Source organism: Bombus fervidus, chromosome 1 (assembly GCF_041682495.2).
Source record: "Bombus fervidus isolate BK054 chromosome 1, iyBomFerv1, whole genome shotgun sequence".
Taxonomy (NCBI): Eukaryota; Metazoa; Arthropoda; class Insecta; order Hymenoptera; family Apidae; genus Bombus; species Bombus fervidus.
In genome coordinates this window covers 20,997,498-21,015,471 of record NC_091517.1, presented here as the reverse complement: position 1 = coordinate 21,015,471, position 17,974 = coordinate 20,997,498, and the positions used below count along the sequence as shown (strand labels likewise).

The window sequence follows — 17,974 nt, the reverse complement described above, 5'->3', positions numbered from 1 at the left end:
ACTTAGAAGTAGGTTGTAAAAGCATCTTCGCGCGGCACCAAACATTATTCCCGTTGTTCTTCATTTGCCCTCTTCCTGATCTTTGCCATGACAGCCTGTCGTCGAGATCGTTGCCATTATTGCTCTCCTCGTCGTAGGTAGAACGATGACTCCGATTCCTCAGTTGATACTGTAATGAATAACGTATATATATATACGTATATATACCTGGGAATATTTTGATAATATTAGTGGAATTGTTGATAAAACTATTAGGATACCAAGGTTGAGCTATACGTATTTTAATTATTATGAGAAGCAAGAGTCCTTTTTTTCTCTTAATTCTGAAGCGTCATTTACTATGCGCATAGTTCATAGAAATATTAACACTTTATTGATCAGGCGGCTTTTGCTATAAATAAAAATTGCCACGCGACTGGAATGGAAGGATTTTTAGAAAATGAAAGAAAACATCGATGGTTCTTTATCGTGTATTTTAAATCAATCGAGATATTGATATTTTACTTCCTAAAATACTGCACTTACGCACTTTTTTCGAAGTGTCAAAGCATTTTCGATATTTGTTTAGATAGAAGGAGAATGTTTGTAAGGACGAATGAATGTAAAGGTAAATGATCGTAAAGACGGCGTGAAGTGTATAATATCTAGGGAGATACAATCTCCAAATCATTGCTGTCAGTGTATTGTCATTCAATGTAGCTATTATTACTTCGCTTTGTTATAACTTATATAAAATCATATAGTAACTACGCACAGAAGCTCTAACTCTAAACTGCTAATTTTCACGAAAAGGGGAAAAGACTTTCGACCGATATGATGACTGGTGCACCTAAGTACTTTGTTATATTAATATAACTGTTTCTGTGTTACAATCATACATGACAAAACACTCGAGAATTGAAAGAACTTCTGTCTATGCAATCAAGGACTCTTATAATCGGCGTGCCAATAATCAATATTCCAATAATCCACATTCTATTGTATGTACCAATCCTGAAACTCTCATTCAATTCCTCCGACTTCAAGAGACCAAATACTTTAAATGTTATCGTGTTCCTAAATTACTTTGTAAACGACGACACTCGTATTTCACCGCGAACAACGTCGAACGATTTAATTTTACTTACGAGAGCCACACCAATGATGACCAATATTGGTAGCATACTGATAATCCATCCAACAATGTTCGCCCATTTTGGATAAACGTAGTTATTGTATGTAAGCGGATGGTATTCGACCCAATTAGAAAATAGGATGAAGAAGATCGTAGCTGGTGTAATCACTTTCCACATCCATTTCCAGAAAAGTCTCCAGAAACGACTATGAGATCCGACCATCTGCTGCACGTCGTCGAGAAATCGATCCGCACCGTAGATCCAGCCGACCACGATACATTCGCTTATGGCGATGAATAACACCGCCCAATTCGCTGCGTACTTGTCCATCAAATGCAACCAGTACATACCAGACTGCAAGTGCAGCGAAATGTGACATTTTAATTAAGAGCATTCTTCTTCAAAAAAGTAAAATACTTTGTAATTTTTAATTTATATGTTATGGATCCGTAGAAAAATAAATGTGAAACTCTGTCTCATTTTTTTGTAACCTTTTACTTGGGAAAATAAATTATAACGTACATGGAACATATAAGCAGATTGAATATTGTGAAAGACGATAATTATTTTATTTATCGTACACTAATATTTCTAAGATACTTTAGGGTATAGGTAATAGATATATAAAAGGAGATAACAGCTACGAATAACACTAGAATATTCAGATTGTAAAGATAATAAGACGATGAAGTAAAAAGTAGTACAGTTTTATAAATGGACAGGCAGTTTATCTGTTAGCTTACGGCCATAATTTAAGATATACATAAATACACTCGAGAGCTCCATCTGATAAGTATCGCGTACTTGTTATATATTAGTAGATATAATTACGTTATCAAGTGACAAGATTATGCATTACAGATTATTAATTACAGAATATTAATATAATATGAAGTTACCTAGATATGTGAATTCGATATAATAATTAAAGCACATATATAATCGTAGGTTCCTAATATTATCTTCATCGATATAATAAATTTCTATAACTAATATAAAGCTTTTTATAATGATCACTTATTTTGAATTTAGTCGTGTATTACTTGGTATTTTTTAATCTTATAAATGAAAAGTGATTAAAGTTCGATGAATACAAGTTTCTAGTTATTAGTAACGTTTACGAATTCTTTTTTCTACGTTTGAAATTATTTACTTATCCTTTTTAGTATCAGTTGTAGAAAAGAAATATTCGCGGTTTCTTCTATGTACAATATAAACTTACATTGGTAGTGAAAATGAGACCACCGAGGTAACCGAATACAGATGTTGCCAGGACGACCCAAAATTTGTATTTTCTCAATACTGGAAAGCCATCGAGGATCGCTGTAGTAACAGTTTCTATCAGAGCGAGTTGAGAATCGAGACCCAAAGTGAACAGCATCATGAAGAAGAGCACCGACCAAAGTGATGCAAGTGGTAAACGAGTTACTGCCTATTTGTATGACATAAAAGTATATAATTAACACAGTATACTTTATATATGTAATGAATATATAAAATATATCTTTTAATGATTAATGTATGATAATGTTTATACAAATGTTTTAGTCTGATATATATTCTTAGATAGTATAACATTTAATATTAAAAGAATGTGTAGCTAATACACTGCAGCATAAAATGTAGCAGTAGAATAAAAAGTAAAATAACAAAACGATCAATGCTGTTACAGAGGTAGGTACTTTCGTTTTGTATGAAAATAAAGAAGTAATCTGATTTGTAATCCTAAAGTCTTTCAGTTCTCCCTATAATGTCGATTTCTAAAATTTACTTCAGTCTATCGTCTTTTACTTCTTTCATCGAATCTGTAGAAATGAATTGTATAAATACTACTGATACGTAATAAACATTGATTGCACAATAATTATTAGACTATGGTTGTTCATGTAAATTCGGATATTTATAAACACAATCAAGGAAAGATAGAATAGATAGATAAATCAAGGTCTACAGATATTATAACGAATAATTTACATCGAATATCATATATATTTTAGCGCACTACACATACACTTCTGCATGCTTAAATTTCCCTTAAATGTATAAACCGCAATCTAGTAATAATTACACGTATCATTCTAACAAATCTATCGAAATGTTAATCGAAATATTTTGAAGCGCGTGAAGAGCAAAGAAAAATAAATGAAACCAAGACACGATCCAAAGACACGATCAAATACATGATAAACTTTTAAAAAATATTCATCCAACATAATGTCACAAAAAAGAACTCGAGCCTGATCTAAAATAAGTTTACAAAAGGAAGAACGTTTTATGCTAATAATAATTCTATATTCACGTACCTCAGGATAGACAATGAAAGCCAGTCCAATACCCTGATCGACGACAGACGAGACAGGAACGCGAAACTCGTGAGCCAGGAATCCGATCACAGAAAAAATGAAAAGACCAGCGAAGAAGGACGTGACGAGATTGCCGATGGTGACGATCCACGCGTCCCTGTAGCAGTTGTTGTGGAATTTGTTGTAGGAGCTGAGCGTTATCAAACCACCCCAAGCAGGGCTCAAGGAGAAGAAAACCTGCACAGCCGCTTCGCCCCACACTTTCGCGGACAGTAGCCTTTTCCAATTGGGCATTAGATAAAAGAGAATGCCCTCCCGGGCGCCGGGAAGTAAAATCCCTCGAATGAAAAGAATGATCTACGAACAGAAAACAGACTTCTTCGTTTACAGCTCTCCGCGTTGGTTGGAATCAAAAAAGGTGTGTGGGGAAAATCATTCGATATGATAGGACGCGTATTAGCAGGAATTGAAAAAAGTAATCGCGATATTAACAAGTATGGAAAATAAGTCAGATTATAGAATTCCAGAAGAAAATAAAAATTCTAAAGAAGAGTTGATCAAAATTACGCTTACCAGAATGATGTGTGGAAAGAGAGCAGTGAAATATACAACCTTTCCTGAGTTTTGAACACCTTTGTACAGACAGAGGAAGACGATAACCCAAGTCAGCAGGAGAGTAATTGCCATCGGGTATCGAATTGAACCTATGTCGTCGATGCCGCTACTTAACCCCAACACTACAGTGCTGCGTAACGTATGATTGAAATGATATATTAGAAAAGTGGTTTAGTTCGCAACTAATAACTTTATTTTCTGAATTATTTCGCGTTTATCACTACTGAATCAATTACACGATACGAAGCATAATTCTTATTTTGTTAGATTTAATAGCAATACTTGTGAATGTACTCTACTTACATGAAATATTCCTCGGCATCTGATTTTTTAATTAAGGCACTGGTGATGTTTCCCACAGTCACATTACCAAAGACTATCTCAGTGGAATTGAAACATTTTGGGTCGAAGGTGTTCGTGGCTAGATCTACACATTGCGCTAAAGGTTCTGGCATGAAGCAGTCGCTGGTGCTCCATGGTGATCCGCACTTGCCCCATGGCAGATTATCATATTCTGTACAAACCGATTAATATTTCTTTATCGATATTAAACACTGATATTTTAATAATGTTCCCTTGGTCTAAGAGACGTGCAATGAATTATTTTTTATTGCCATCGTCGCTAAATAGATAGATTAACGACAACACAATTCGCAAATTGGTTGCAACATTCTCTGAGTAAACTAAAACGATCGCTATTTTCTCTGTCGATTGCTGTCGATTGCTGTCGATTGCTCTGCCTATCAAATTCGTCAAACACTAAAGCTACGTGTTAGAGCTCGTCGTTGGGCCGAGTTTATGACACGGCCAGGAATAATTGCTATTTTTGAGAGTTAGGACATTGCGATTCTACCATCTGGGTATCAACATGCAGATGGTGCACTGACACAGTAAGTGATGTAAATGATGTAACGCTATAAATTGAAATTTTAAGAAACACGTTGGCTGCCACGGTGGTCATCGCGTTACTGAGCTTTTTAGAACGATTGAAACAAGATCACAGACTTAAACATTTTCGACAGTGCGAATGATTTACATAACGCTGTCGAAAGAAGTGGGCAAATACGATATAATAGTTTGCAGAAATTAAATGTTTAATGATGTACTATATTTCAATCTAGAACCGCCCTCTAAAAGACACTTCGCGACTCCCTCCCGCTATACAAAACATTCCTCATAAGCCAATGAAAACATATTAAAATGATAGATATTTTAGAATATAAAACTAACTAAAAGTAACCTTGACAATCACCTAAAAACACTTCGCAACTCCGTTGTGGAATCTGGTACCTAACGATCTCCGTCAAATCTACTCAAACCCTACGAAACTTTCCACATGATCGAACCGACATCCATTCCCATAGCAAAACTTATCTGTTCCCTTTGTTCCCATACAAAATTCTTTAAACGCCAATCGATTAAGTAGCAACTTTTTCCTCGATACAGGTGGGTCTTCTGATAACCGAGGCGATATTCAGCGTTTCCGGCGAAGCGTATGTCGGCTGGAAGGTGTCCAGAGTCAATAGAGTAACGATTCACTGGATCCTGCACGCCACCGGTCTAGCATTAGTATTAGTCGGACTGATCATCATCGTGGTCAACAAGAACAACAACAATAATCCGCATTTTGTCACGCCTCACGCGATCCTCGGATTGGTCAGCATTATCTTGGCGTTTCTAACAGCTGCGTTCGGCATCGTCACCAACAATTCCAGGTGGCTGTATCCGCGTTTCAGGCCGGTTCTTCTGAAAATCATGCACGCGTTTGGTGGTATCATAGTCACGGTGCTCTTGCTTGCGACGTTGATCACGGGCACGTACACGAAATGGTGGCCTGGTGGCTATACTGGAAGAAGCTTGACGTTCACAGCGTTCTTCATCGCGGGTTTCTTCATCCTTCTGAAGCCGGTTCTAGGAGCTGTTTCGAGAAGCAGAGTGGTTTTCGGTCCGCCACCTGCTACCACCTAATTACTCTGTATAATATCGTATATTACTATAGCAAACGTCTACGTACTGTAGCAAAGGGAAACAATTTCAACGCTTTTATCCAGGATCAACGTACCTTCAACAACTTGACTACGAAGGCAGAGAATTTTAGATTTTCAAAGCCAATGAAATATGTTAAAGATTTATGAAGTACATGGTAAACGTGATGTACGTACTCGTCGATGAACGAGAAAGATTCTCATCCTTTTTGCATATGGGATAACTATAACAAAGCCTGAAGTAGATTCAAGAGCATGATTGTGTTCAGAGTTTGTTTGTAGTCTGTTCAATAAACGCGATTTATTTGTCTTACGTTACTCTAGATTCGATCAGAGATCAGCATAGCAATAGAGATCGATCTATAAAAATATTCTTATTGGATTAAGTATTTCGTGTCGATTACATTGACATAGATAAGACGCTTTTATCGTGTCACGTAGTAAGATAAGATTTAATCGAGTTAATTGCCACGATTGATTTTCGTTGAAACATCATAATCCAGATCTCTATAATTGAAATAGTTTTATTTTTTATGATTTCAAAATCCAAAGCTTTCTTCGTTATAAGAAAGGAAGAAATAACATTCTCTACTATTTAACGGCGTAGCAAGCATACTAGTATGGCATTAGTATAGCAGACAAAACGTATTAAATATATATTATCCGCTATAAATTTCACATTTTGAATTTTCATATATTTATTTTTTTAAAAAGTTGAAAATATGTATTTCTCGTACGTGAAGCAGGAAATGTACAGGATTTCTGATGAAGAAATAATTATTTTCTAAATCGTTCATTCTGAATTATTTATCATTCTGTTAACAATGTCAAAGGGTTAATCTACTTATAATTCAGACATTCCGTCCTCCGATGATTGTACAGCGATTACGACGACCAATTTTAAAGCTAGATTTAGATAATTTCTCTAATTCCTAAGATAATCGTCTCGATCGTTGTTAACGGTATCAAGATGATGTTCGATACTTTTCAAATATCCAGCTACAAAACTCTATTAATGCTAATCGTAAAATTCAAACTCAAGGCTTAAGTTAAAATAAACGAGTGATAATTTAAGTAAGCCATGTTTAACCAGATACTCGTAGAATTATTCATAAATGAACGAATAGAAAGATTTGTTATACCTCGATTGTGTTCATCGAACAGTTAATATGCCAAAAAAAAAAAAAAAAAAAGAAAGAAAACAAGAGAAGAGAAGGAAAGAAATGAAACGTTTATATAAATGCACCAAAAATGCTTGTAAACTCACCTGGCAAGAGAAAAACATATATTTTTAGATATATAAATAAGTAGTACATATAAGAAACGTTTACCAAAAAGATAATGCAGATTTGTAATATTAACTTATTAAGACATTATATAGTATCGTATAATATTATTTAAAAATAAAATATATATATTGAAATAATATTTGCTTGGACATTTAACATAAGATTATTAAATAAACGAATAGAGAAGACAATAGAGGCGGTGGCATTATCGTCAACCATATATATCAACACTTTATTAATTACACACGCATCATATATATATATATATATATATATATGTATGCATATGTATGTATATGTATATATATATATATATATAGAATTTACATAATGTATATATTTCCGCAATGCAATGTACATGTATATTAATACAATTTCTTATCCTCGATATGATCTGATCGTCTCTTATATATCGTATTTTTTCCACTTTCTCTCATCTTTCCCCTTAATTTCTCCTTTTCTTGGACCAACTTCTAAAATTCCTCGTAATCGTCAACGTACGATAAACATCCGAAATCGAACCTAATCACGCGTAAAACGTCCTCTCGTAATCTGTTTGTGTGGATCATCGTTAACGTTGTGTAACAACACGTAATGTATTATATACATATATATATGTATATATATATATATATATGTACGTACATTCATGTTTGATGTACACATATACATACGTGTATACGTGTTTGCGTTTGCGTATTATTTAGGTGCACGTTTATTTGATATAGATAGAACACGACTTTGGATTTTTCGTTTAAATTGCTTTGTCGTATTCCTTCGGTAGCTTCACTGCCTTAGAAGTTACATGCGTTTGATCATGCATTCGTCTATACGTTTCCCGTATGCCTCTCTGTTTGGTTGAAAATATACAATTTGATTGAGGTATACGTTAATTCTAGTGAAAACAATAGGATCGATAGAATTAACTAAATCTAATTTAAAAGATTCTAAAATTTTTGCTAAGATACATGTGTGTTACGTAATCGACTTGTAGAATATATAAAAGCAACATTTGTAAACATCAGTTGTCAATTTTCGCAATTTTCTCTTATAGAAACATCGTCTTCTGTGTAGTTTTAGATTTGAAATATTTAAGGTCTACTAAATTAAAAATTTGTTTGTACGTATAATTTATCCAAGCGCTAAATGCAAAGATAATTAATCAAATCCAAGGAAACAAATCGTAAAATCTGAAATGTTTGTATATATATCTTGAAACAATGGTAACGTACGAAATAAAATTTTTATCATACAAAAGAATTTCTCTTCTTACACGTACATTGTGTATAACGTCCAATGGCAGAAGAAAATGGTATATTAACGCGAATAATGCGATATCTTCTAATAGCTGAAATAAAACCTGTAGCTGTAGCAACTATGAATTTCTAAAAATTTGATAAGTAATAGTATAAAGAAATGTCAGCATTTCTTATTGATCAATAGTATAAACTTATATTAACAAAATCACATGACAACAAGGAAACTGTAAAGTACCTTATAATGTAACTCGCAAAAATGAAATAAATACGAAGATTTACAAGAATTAGTTGAAGAAATGGAATTGAAAAGGTTTCTGAATCATAGGCTGATTTTAAAAGTAAACATTGAAATTTTCTGAGAGACACGAGTAGCGTATCAGAAGCAAACGTATTAAATCGCGGTTTTAATGCTATTTCTTCAACATCCAACGATTTTCCATAGACACATACTCGCTAACATACAACAATCTGTCTTATTAACGCGAACGAATATTAATCCTGTCGTTTCCCATGAAACATAACGCATCTGCTACCACCTAACACTATCCTCGCTCTCGAACGCTTTTCTCTTTCTCGATCAGCTCTAGGACATGTTACTTTGTACTGTTCGCTCTACTGGTTGCTCTTGGTGACGTAAAATCCGAAACATTACTCGGTAACCCTGAATTCACGTATCGAAATCTTCGCACGAACGATCCGCAGCAACTTAGAAACGAAATAGCCAAAGGAAGATTATTTTTCAGTTCGAGTACTTTGAGACGTAAATCGATAACCACTTACAAATCATATTAAATATCAAATAAGATTTTGTTGGAAATTATACAGAGAAGATAATTGCAATTATTTTCTTCTAATTATATTTAATTAATGAAATATTCAAACCATTTAAGCCACGAGTCTTTATACGTTTCATTGTAATAGCAACAAGGTTACCGCGTTATTACCGATAATTCTACGTCATCGAAATCTTAACCCTATCTAGGACAGTCGACCATGTGTCGAATACTTATCTATCAGTCACCCTTTCTTCCCACGAATCCCAAGCACTTTATATCTTCTCTTTTCTCTCGCGATTGTTTCTCAGTGCTCTTTTTAATCGCGTTTCTCGAGCTGGAAAAATCTATCCATCGATCGAACAATCATTCGTCAGGGTTCCCTTAAACGAAGAATTCTTGTTTCTTCTTTTCTTTTCTTTCTTTTTTTTTCTTTTTTGATTATGTCTCGGATATGGCTAGTTGGAGTGCGTTTCTCGCGTTCCTATCGGTATAGTTTCGTTTCTGTCTAATCCGAATATATCAGTACGTGTACCTTCATTCAGATTAATTAAGTTACTTGGATTTCAAGAGGATACTTGATGGAGAATGAAGGGAACGTATTTACGGATGTATGTAAAAAATTACAATTTTGGATTAGAAACATATATTTATAATAAATAAATTTTATATATACGAAATATAACAGAATGTAAAGTTTATAAGAAGAAGCATCGGTACATATCAGTAAGTTCTAAACAAAATTTAGAAGTAAGATTACATTATTTCTTTAAGTCAACGAACAACTGAAAGGTCTCGAGTTTGTTTTTAAAACCTGAAAGCATATTTAATTAAGTTTCGTTTGGTCAAGTAAATTCATTCGTATCGGTATGTGAAATATTGCTAATCATATGCTATCAAGAGTCTTTGGTAATTGATGAGAACAAGTATAGAAATTCGAGTAAAATAGATGAAAATTGCAGGCTGGTTTCGTATTACCCGAATTGAAATTTGTTGAATCGAAGTAAATTGACTAATCCAAACGAAGCTTATGCGGTTATTCTAATGCTTCTTCCCATTAAACGAATAGTAGCGGAAATATTTCGTTGAAAAGGAAATGAACGTTTCATCGAAAACGGACGGATCTTAATACAAACGATAGATTATTAAAATCTATGATACTTAATGGATAATTGTATACTTGATATTTTGATCACCGTGTTTTGTACGTATTCGTATGTTTGTAAAATGAAGGATCGAAAGAATTTCGAACATTCAATTAACTGAAAGACTAACTGGGATACAGAGTCTTTTGGGTTTCGATATTTGAACATGAATAGATTCGATTTTTGCCTACTTTATGTGAAGCTCTGAGTATTGACAACGACTAGATTTTAAAATGTTAATTAGGTCACCGAGAATACATCTTATACACCAATAGTGTGAATCCTCCTCCACTTGTTCATCTCTTTGAGCAAAGGATTAATGGCAAAGGACGAATATTTACTCTTAACGTCCACTTTGATTACTTACAAACCATATTGATCACAGATATAACGAGAACGATGCGATTTCTTACGAACGAGTCGTATAATTGCAGGAAGCTTCGAAATTTTCATCGCTTGCAAATTTCATGTTTACGTAAAACTCGTGAAACTTATTCTAATGAAAACGGTTTGCTGAAAGTTCCTGTAACCAGGAACCACCGTGTAAAAAAAAAAAGATTTTTAAGGGGCAAAGTTTCGCGGCAACTTGTATTTTTTCCTGTTCGTTGAATTTAACGTAAACAACAAGTCAAAGGATTGTAAAACGATACTCTAATTTTAGGTACGGTCATTTTATGCGCAAACGAAAAATACTTCGACGAAGCAACGAGGAGAACGAGACCAGTCAATTTGTGATAATAAAAATTGTGTACGTTACCAATGAACGCGAATACGTGGACTGTTAAGAATATAAAAAGTGGAGTTAGGCCCTTGTTACTCTAGAACAGTACACTTATACATATTTTCCGCACGTTTTTCGTCGTGTGCACTCACTCAACGAAACGCAGCGAAAAAAAAAAAAAAAAAAGAAATCGCATCACTGACTTAAACGTTTATTTTATAATTCCTATTTTTAGGTCTGAAATGATCCGAAACGCTTTCCTCGCTGAACCGTCAAACGACACAACCCTCTCCTCTTTCCTCCTTCTTCCCTCTTCGTTCTAAATACCCTTCCATCGTCTCAGTGTCTATGGTTCACACCTTAGACTAGGTGAAACCCTGAACAGTTTACGCAGTTGGAAAATAGATATTATAATTGATAACGGGAATTGGAGGCGTTATACACGCGGAAACATTCGACAGTCGATCTACGAGAAAATAGAGTTCTTTTTTTTTGTCTTTTTAAGTTTAACAAGGACAGATCAAGTGTTTGTCATCCTCCAACTGTGGATGCGATCGAATTGCAAGTTTAAGCGGGCGAAGTATTCGTTGGCTGAAAATATCGTACATAAAGGATCACGACCTTTTCCTTTCGTTTTTCTTCTTTTGTAATTTTGGAAAAGGAGTTTAATATGTGCATATCTAATTTCTATACAATTAATAATAATATACTTAGTAAGTTTCTATAATAAGTACGTATATATATGTATATAAAAGAAAATTAATGCAGAACTCGACGGAATGATTTGTAAAGAAAGAAACTAATAGGATTACAAAAAGCTCTAAACGCACATTATTTATTACTAATATAATGACTTTCACAATTAAGCTGGTACGACTTTATATCGCTTACTTCCTGCTATTCAAAATTATTTAAAATGAAAACATCGATAAATTTTTTAATGGGAAGTTCATATCTATTTTGGTATATATTTTTCATCTTGTCTTGTGTAAGGAGAAATAAAAGTGATTTAATGGCCTGTGTTATCCCCTTTAGAAATATGGCTACCACCTATCTATATTAATAGCAAAAAATAAAAGGAACTCCCCTATGTTTCTAAGCTCAGTTTATAGACTACAGAATTAAACTATCGAAGTAGCTGCTTCTCCCTGAATCTCTTAACCGAAATAACTCCTGCGTACAACGATCGAAAAATATAAGCTTTTAATATACAAACCAGGCAGATAGTCGACCTGCTTATGCTACATGTGACAAAATTTAAGATAAAATCGAAAAAAACGTGATTCCCTGTCTAACGATATTGTTAGCTGGAAATTGCGAAATACTTAATATTTGCACAAATTAATTTCTGAATGTTAAAAGTAATGAAACATAATGAATTGAATATAAGAAGTAACGGTAGCCACGTCGATATAACAAATAATTATAGTTCTATAAATTTTGAAGATATGAAAGCTAATATAAATTTTTAAAAATTTGTAAGTGTTACATTTCGCTCTATTTCTCTTTTCTTTTAGTATTTGAATATTAATTGCACAAGAAATTATTCATATTCATTGCGCAACAAATTATCCAACCATAAATCTTTTTGTAGTACGTGATCCTATTATTACAATATCTCGAGTATCGTAGTTACCTGTTAATCGACACCTGCTTAACCTGTTCAGAGACTACATCATCGAAGGGTAAACGTCGACCATTAACTTTACTATCCACCTCGAAATATGCAAAGCGGCATAAATCGCATCGTATCATCGAAACCTTCGTAAATAATTGTCATACTTCGTCCGTCTAAATTCGCTCTCTCACCTCTCACTTCCGATCATATTGAGTACATTATTATAACGACGAATAATTCTCTTCTATCGCTAAACATTATATATCTTTGACACTCAACAATATAATCCTTTAAACATTGAACCACGATATTTATTGACTCTTTGTAAAAGCTTCGCTTTTACTATCATCGCTATCGATAACAATAATTCCTAATTTAAAAAAAGTCAATAAAATAGATCATCATAGTTATGAATTATTCTTCTCTATTTTCAGTCTGTGAAAATGGAAGTAAAAGTATTAAACTTCGATAAAACGTCATATTAATCAGTCGTTGGAGATATCGAAAGAAGTAAACCGAAACTATAAATAAATATATGAATCGCTTACGTTATCGTATGCTTAGTGCGTAATTCTCTTACGTAATTAAAATTCTCAGAGATTTTCAATCTCACTTTAAATTCCATTGCCACGATGGTGGTAATGCTGAAAGGATTAAAACGACTAAAATATAGCAACAATCATGTTTTTAACAAAAATATTCTATATACCATCAATTAACGATCAACAAGTGAACGCAGAAAGAAGGATAGCGCTAATCATCCTTGCTTTAGCAAGATAATACTGTCTAAGAGCGCGTCATTTTTCCCCTTTCTCAGCACTTACAATTAGATCCGCTTCCTTCCCTTTTTAAATCCCCTCGACTTTCCAATTCCTCGAAATTTACGCTCTTGAACGATCACACTTATTCTCTCGATAAACGGTATAGCGTAACTGGTACTTAGATATGAAACATTTCACGAGTCAACATCGATAAAATACCGAACACTTACGTAACTTGTCGGATAACATCAAATATTCTACGATAAAATTGTCTAGTGGATTAATAGACATTTAGCCTGTATTTTTTTCCCTCTTTTTTTCTTTTTTTCTTTTTTTCTTTTTTTCTTCTTTTTTTTTTTTTTTTTTTTGTTTATGGCTAGTGATACGAGATTATATAGATGTAAATTACGACGAGGCGGAATTAACCGCGAACTCCTATTGATTTTGTCAGCTAAATTGAACATGCGCAATAACACGGAACGCTTAAATTGAACATGCGCAATAGCAGGGAACGCTTAAATTGAACATGCGCAATAGCACGGGAAGCTTAAATTGATCCGCTGTGCAAGGGAACAGTCTTAGATAAGCTACTGTACCGAACACTCACGGAACCTATCGGATAACATCAAATATTCTGCGATAAAATTGTCTAGTGGATTAATAGAGATTTAGCCTGTATTTTCTTTTCTTTTTTTTTCTTTTTTTTTTTCTTTTCTTTTTTTTTTTTTTTTGGTTATGGCGAGTGATACGAGATTACATTGTGCGCGTCATTTTTCCCCTTTCTCAGCACTTACAATTAGATCCGCTTCCTTCCCTTTTTAAATCCCCTCGACTTTCCAATTCCTCGAAATTTACGCTCTTGAACGATCACACTTATTCTCTCGATAAACGGTATAACGTAACTGGTACTTAGATATGAAACATTTCACGAGTCAACATCGATAAAATACCGAACACTTACGTAACTTGTCGGATAACATCAAATATTCTACGATAAAATTGTCTAGTGGATTAATAGACATTTAGCCTGTATTTTTTTCCCTCTTTTTTTCTTTTTCTTCTTTTTTTTTTTTCTTCCTTTTTTTTTTTTTTTTTTTGTTTATGGCTAGTGATACGAGATTATATAGATGTAAATTACGACGAGGCGAAATTAACCGCGAACTCCTATTGATTTTGTCAGCTAAATTGAACATGCGCAATAACACGGAACGCTTAAATTGAACATGCGCAATAGCACGGGAAGCTTAAATTGATCCGCTGTGCAAGGGAACAGTCTTAGATAAGCTACTGTACCGAACACTCACGGAACCTATCGGATAACATCAAATATTCTGCGATAAAATTGTCTAGTGGATTAATAGAGATTTAGCCTGTATTTTCTTTTCTTTTTTTTTTTTCTTTTCTTTTTTTTTTTTTTTTGGTTATGGCGAGTGATACGAGATTACATTGATGTGAATTACGACGAGGCGAAATTAACCGCGAACTCCTATTGATTTTGACAGTTAAATTGAACATGCGCAATAGCACGGAACGCTTAAATTGATCCGCTGTGCAAGTGAACATTATCTTAGATAAGATACTTTACACGGGAGCAATTGAATCGTTCAGTGATTTCCAACTGAAAAAGGTAAGGTCATTGCTATATCTTAATAATTTGTATAATGAAGCTTTAGCGTAGGTAGAGATAAATACGTAACTTTCCTCGCTAGAATACGTTACAATGTGTGTGTCCGTGTGTGAGATTTTTTTTTATCATTTTCTTTGTTTTCTTCGTGTTCTTATATATGTAAAATCGAAAGCAGTGGAGTAGCGTAATTTTCCCTAACGGTTTTACATCGCAGCGCGCGTGCGCAGAGTCGTGTCACAGTCTTTTCAGGCGGCATCTTCGTCACATTGACAGTCTTCTATCTGGTCGCGATCGATAAATTTTTTTTGGTCCTTTCCTTTTCTACATTTCATGCGATTCGCTATACCGATTACAAGTTTTCACATACTATCTTACAACGAAATAATGGCCATTGAATGTTAAACGACGATAATGGTTAAATATTCTTACCAGTCTACGTTGGAACTGGTGAAACTTGTAAAAAAAGAAAGCAGAATGTCAAACATCTTCTCTGGTAAAGTAAACGAGAATGAAAATGAAATTTAACAATTTTAAAATAATTTAATAAATTACAAAAATACTTTAATTGTCATATAATTAATCGTATATGCTATTGGAATGAAAGATATAATTTAATAGGATTGTGGTGTTCGAGTATATGAAAAAATATACTGATTATTCCTCTTTAAAAAAATAAATTCATAGGAATATCTCTCTTCTGTTGGAACTTTCAATGCCATTCTTCGTTCGACCGCCACCCGATCGATCATCGATCGTTATTGAACCTATCTGCGATATACAATTACCTGTTATTAGCGTGTTGTATCTTTGGCAATAAATTTTTAGGCGGACTCGTCATCAAAGGTGAAAGGAACATGTTAGATTTGCTGGATTGTGGTCGAACCGGTTTTCCTAGGATCCTTCAAGATTGACGGTCCAGGAAGGTTCTGAGTGATGACAGACGTGCTCGGGGGTTGTTCCATCATTGGATCACTGTCTATCAGGATTACGGTGTCTCTAGCGGTATTGTATTCTGCTGATGGCCCTACGTTAGAATTTATTTCATGAAACCTAGTAGATCTAGTAGGTTGTAACATATAAAATGTCTGATTTTATTGTATCAATGTTTCCTAAATTTTCCTATTTCAACAAATGTCTGTATCTTTGTACAATACAATACAACTGAAGGTTTTTTTTGTATCGTTTTAACTTTGTAATTTCTGCGTGTAGAAATGTGTTTCTCTTAGCGTTTGGTGAAGTGCGGAGTCGTTAAACATCGGACATTCTATATGATACAACACGATAAATATTTGCTTATATTAGTTCGTGTATGTACATATGCAAAGATTTGCTTGAAACTCTGTTTGGACTTCTCTAAATATGCATGACGTTATTCTACACATTGTACGCAATTTCTCTTGTTCCATTAACATCATGTTATGAAGCTATTAATTAACGTTGGCTTATATGCAAGAAATATACGTTATAGTTAGGATTTGCTTATCACAAGAGCAATAATTTCTCTATTATACGATGATAATTATATTAGGACAATTTGAATGTATCATTACATTCTTCGTAAAATTTTCCGAAAATGTTAGTCGTGAAAAGAATTCCTTCCGCAAAATATAATTAAGAACTAATGAAATACCATTGGGTGATTAATAATTAGCAATTATCCTAAATATATGTAAATCGATCGTTATAATCCTTCACTGATAAAATTGCCACTTGTCACTTAAAATTCTATCGACCTATTTAATACGATTATAAACTATTGACATTTTGTATTTGCATTTTGCATATCTGGTTTTGTCATAGATGCACGAACGTCCGCAGACTGCTCGTAACATTTGTGCTTTACAAATAAAACAATCGTGTATTTGCTAGCGTTTCATTCTATCAGAATTTGGTCGACAACTATACGACTGATATATTATAGTTTTAAAATACGAGGCACATATTTTCTGCAGCACCCTGCATATCCAACAATCGCGTATCCAGACGTATCTGATTATCGATCACCGTCAGCACACGATGTAAGCAGAGACCTCTACACAAATCCGAGATAATTTCGTTTAATATAAGAAAAACACCGTTTCCTTGTACCTGTACAGCGTTAACCTTCGCTCGGTCATAATGGCATCGAATGTCTATCATAGCTTATTATATTTAGATTAATTATTATCTGCTACCAGCCGAGTTAAATGCAATTAGAACCGAAACTGATGAAAATTGCGCCTCGTACGACCATGCATCCACCACGCCGCTCCACGCCGTGCCGTAACGTAATACACGTCCTGTCGGATGATGTTTACTTGCACACGACTGGAGCTTAATCAAGTCCTTGATTACCTGGCAGATCACCTGGCAGATCATCTGGTGTGTGAGTGATCGTTATCGACGGGATAGATAAATTCTTGGCCCCACGACCCCACTTAGAAGTAGGTTGTAAAAGCATCTTCGCGCGGCACCAAACATTATTCCCGTTGTTCTTCATTTGCCCTCTTCCTGATCTTTGCCATGACAGCCTGTCGTCGAGATCGTTGCCATTATTGCTCTCCTCGTCGTAGGTAGAACGATGACTCCGATTCCTCAGTTGATACTGTAATGAATAACGTATATATATATACGTATATATACCTGGGAATATTTTGATAATATTAGTGGAATTGTTGATAAAACTATTAGGATACCAAGGTTGAGCTATACGTATTTTAATTATTATGAGAAGCAAGAGTCCTTTTTTTCTCTTAATTCTGAAGCGTCATTTACTATGCGCAT

The 17,974-nt window shown here is 34.2% G+C and overlaps 2 protein-coding genes across 2 annotated transcripts; one reads left to right on the top strand and one right to left on the bottom strand.

Annotated features, from left to right (window-relative positions):
* Positions 1 to 482: 482 nt before the first annotated feature.
* LOC139989972 (sodium- and chloride-dependent glycine transporter 1-like) lies at positions 483 to 4,303 on the bottom strand. The gene is made up of 4 exons (XM_072008744.1): positions 3,992 to 4,303; positions 3,419 to 3,775; positions 2,338 to 2,547; positions 483 to 1,469 (listed from the first exon to the last, which is right to left on the bottom strand). Exons 1-4 carry the CDS (start codon positions 4,103 to 4,105, stop codon positions 1,062 to 1,064), a joined length of 1,089 nt encoding a protein of 362 aa, XP_071864845.1. The 5' UTR covers positions 4,106 to 4,303; the 3' UTR covers positions 483 to 1,061.
* A 78-nt stretch (positions 4,304 to 4,381) lies between these two features.
* Positions 4,382 to 7,360, top strand: LOC139986394 (transmembrane reductase CYB561D2-like). The gene is made up of 2 exons (XM_072001696.1): positions 4,382 to 4,511; positions 5,460 to 7,360. Exons 1-2 carry the CDS (start codon positions 4,382 to 4,384, stop codon positions 5,999 to 6,001), a joined length of 672 nt encoding a protein of 223 aa, XP_071857797.1. The 3' UTR covers positions 6,002 to 7,360.
* The last annotated feature ends 10,614 nt before the right edge of the window (positions 7,361 to 17,974 follow it).